The sequence below is a fragment of the Schistocerca serialis genome, chromosome 1 (assembly GCF_023864345.2).
Source record: "Schistocerca serialis cubense isolate TAMUIC-IGC-003099 chromosome 1, iqSchSeri2.2, whole genome shotgun sequence".
Taxonomy (NCBI): Eukaryota; Metazoa; Arthropoda; class Insecta; order Orthoptera; family Acrididae; genus Schistocerca; species Schistocerca serialis.
In genome coordinates this window covers 348,525,973-348,529,698 of record NC_064638.1, presented here as the reverse complement: position 1 = coordinate 348,529,698, position 3,726 = coordinate 348,525,973, and the positions used below count along the sequence as shown (strand labels likewise).

Sequence of the window (3,726 nt, the reverse complement as noted above, 5' to 3'; positions counted from 1 at the left end):
TTACATTGATTTGGCTTCTTTCTAGAAGGTTTCACATTACATAATGTCGAGTTTCTTCTTAATTGCTGAGACTAAAATCCGTCCTGCCATCCCCTAACATCCCCTCCTCCCCAAAAAAGAGCATGTATGCATCATTTTTGTGTGGCGCTGAAACATAGCACTTAGTAGTATTTGAATACAAATTATGTTTAACAGCCTGTAAATTGATTCCTGAGCATCACTGCATTAAGTTCTATAAATATTCCATGGACATGTACTTATCTAAAAATTAAATTATCATTTTTCAGTAACAACATTGTACTGGTGCAACAGTCATGGCCACAGACACCAGGATCCGCTCAAGTGTGCTGAGCAGAGGCTGTCGCTGCAGCAAACGGGATGGCTTACCACACGAATGCCGCTGTCCACCAGAACTCAAGGGTGACAGTCCACAGATTGGCGCTGGAGACCATCCATGTCCTCCACCGGAGCCACAGTTCCAGCAGGGTGCTGGAGCCGGAGACGCCTCTCAGGACTACTGCCAGCAGATGCCTTCAGACGGCTACTACAGTGGTGGCTCTGTCCCCACCACACCCCGAGACGCAGCTATGCCCCAAGGGCAGAATGTACAGTTCGGAAATCAGGGGGATAACGAACCACAGCACCAGGGGCACAGCAATCCGGGAATAGGACACAATCCACATAACAGTCCTTTGGACAATGCTGTATACAGTTCTGGCGATAACCAGGTTACTGATGCCACTCATCACCATAATAATCCAGGCCATATGAACACTTTTGGAAACCCTGGTAGCCAGGTGGATAGAGCTGGTAATTTTCCTCATGTACACTCTGACAATCCACATGGACAGTATGTACCTGCTCAGGGTAATCCTCATTCACTCAGCAGTCCTCATGACGCAGTTCACAATAACCCACATCACATGAGTCATGGCAATCCAGGAACCGAAATTTCACATGGAAATCCCCATCAAATGAATCCTAATTACCCCCATGGAAACCCCCATCAAGCTGAACATGGTAACCCCCACAATCCTGGTCACAATAATCCAGGAACTATCAATAATCCGTACCATGCTGAACATGACAATCAAATGAATTTCAATAACCCACACTCAGGCACTCATGGTAATCCTCATTCCACCAATACTGTCAATAACCCACATATGACACACAACCCTGGGCCAATGGAGATCTCAAATAATCCTGGTACTAACATACAAGGACAAACTATGGGGAATCCCCAAGCAATGAATCCTGGCCACCCACATCATGCTGGTCATGGAAATCCACATCAAATGAACCCTCATTCTGGTCATGGAAATCCCCATCAAATGAACCCTCATTCTGGTCATGGAAATCCCCATCAAGCGAATCCCGGTCATGGAAATCCCCATCAAGCAAATCCCGGTCATGGAAATCCCCATCAAGCGAATCCCGGTCATGGAAATCCCCATCCAATGAACCCTGGCCACCCACCTCATACCGGTCATGGAAATCCCCATCCAATGAACCCAGGCCACCCACCTCACGCTGGCCATGGAAATCCCCATCCTGGTCACATGCCACATCATGGCACAAGCATGCCATATGATGCAGGTGCTGCAGGAGAGACCTCGACTTATGGTAACCCTCATGGACAGTATTCAGGCAATCCACATGGAGTAAATACTCCAAATCCAGGTCATACTCATGGTAACCCAACAGCAAGCCATAATCCTCATTCAGGTTATCAGCATAATAACCCTCACCAGACCTCAGGGAACCCTAGCAAGGCACCAGACTATCCATATGAAGGGTACCCACCACAGGTACTGCCCCCAAGTCCTAAGCATAATCAGATGTACCCATCTCACGCAGCTCACGGACATCACAACCCTGGTACAGCTCACCAGTTTAATGCAAACAATCCTGGATATGCCCATCACATGGGGCATCATGAAAACTATGGCCAACAGTATCCACCAAATGCTAATAACATGCACAACCATCCAAACAACCAACATTACCCACATTCAGGCAACATGCATAACAATCCAAACCAAATGTTCCAACATAATATGACCCACTCTCATTCTCAAGGTGGTGATGTCCATAATCCACATCAATATAATTATCAACACAATCCCAACATGCATGGGGGAAATCCTCATTACGGCCATCAGGGTACATCTGGCGCTGGTGTTCACAATCCTGGTACCCACATGGGACATCCACACAATCAGGGACCACATGATACAATGGGAAATCCTCATATGGGGCACCATGGCTACCCACAAAACAATATGCAGGGTGGTTTCAATCCTCATGCTTCACCTAGTCAAGTCCATAATTTCGGCATGCATGGCAATCCAGGTCAGTGGAATGCAAACCAGGGATACCAACAATTCCAAGGGCAACATGGCTATGGGAACCACCCTGGTGGCGGTCAGATGAATACATTTAACAATCAACCACATTATGGTAACCAGGCAGCATATTAAACAGTCATGTGCGAATTATCCTCACCTTCCTCCTCAAAGTGTTGTGTACAGTGCGTTATGACGAGTGTATAAATTGTCTTTGTGTCCAAAATTAAAACTTGTGAATTGTAATTAACTGTTCTTTGATTTCTAGATTGGGAAACAGTCATCAGGAAGTATGTAAGATTGTGCTAGTGAAATTTATTTATAGAGCTGTATACACATTGCTAAAAACTTTTGCAGTATTTCGATAAATTTTAGTACTGGAAAGAGCATTGAGAGAATCTTGAGGAAGAATTTTTCTACTTTTGCATCTTCACTAACAGGGTGAATCCTTGAGCATTGTGTCAACGTATTATGTAAAGGACTCTGCTGAAGATGGCTTGGTAATCACCATAGCCGTCCACTTATCTACGGATAATTGCAGATACGCTGATGAGCCAGAGTTTTATGACCACTGCCGACAACACCGCTACCTTATAGCGCAGCGGGCGTGTGGCGCGGTAAAGAAAGTGTCTAAGTGGCGTAGAGGCGGACGGAGAATCATCCTAGGATGATATGGACCGGAAAAAGGGAAATCCACTGACATAAGCGACTTTGGAAAAGGGAAGATTGTTATGACCCTGCACCTGGAAACGAGAATCTCGAAAACGGCGAAGATGTTCGGCTGTTCATGCGCTACTGTCGTGAATATCTATGGAAAGTGGTTGAAGGATAGTGAAACCCAGAGAAGGCAACAATTTGTTAGAAGCTAACACTTATTACAGAATGCGGAGGTCGGAGACTTGACTGCTCTGTGAAAGAGGATAGACGATAATCTGTGGCAGATGTGACAACAGGGTATAATTCTGGCAGAGGCACAAGTGTTTGGGAGCATACACTTCAGTGTACAGTGTAGGTATCCAAAGTGTTTCCGTGTTGCTGAAAGATCAGTTACGATTGCAGTGGGCATGAGATCATCGAGATAGGATCGTGTATCAATGAAAACGCGGCTCCTAATCGGATGACCACGTTTCTTCTTACAGAAAGTGGATTGTCGTATCAGGATACGCCGTCATCCAAGCTAACGAGCGGTCGAAACATGCAACGCGTCGCGATGCAGGCCGGTGGAAGCAAAACGTGACGTTCACCTGTTCTCCTATGGGAGCTGTGGTAATAATCGAAGGCACCATGACAGCTGTGGACTTCGTGAACGTTATTGCGGACAACCTCAATCCCTTCATGTTAGAAGTCTCACCCGAATATCTCCCCCGACAGCCATGGC

General features: G+C 46.1%; 1 protein-coding gene across 1 annotated transcript; it reads left to right on the top strand.

The window, feature by feature from the left end:
* Window positions 1-314: 314 nt before the first annotated feature.
* On the top strand, window positions 315-2,483 carry LOC126472137 (GATA zinc finger domain-containing protein 14-like). The gene has a single exon (XM_050099918.1). It carries the CDS (start codon window positions 315-317, stop codon window positions 2,481-2,483), a length of 2,169 nt encoding a protein of 722 aa, XP_049955875.1.
* The last annotated feature ends 1,243 nt before the right edge of the window (window positions 2,484-3,726 follow it).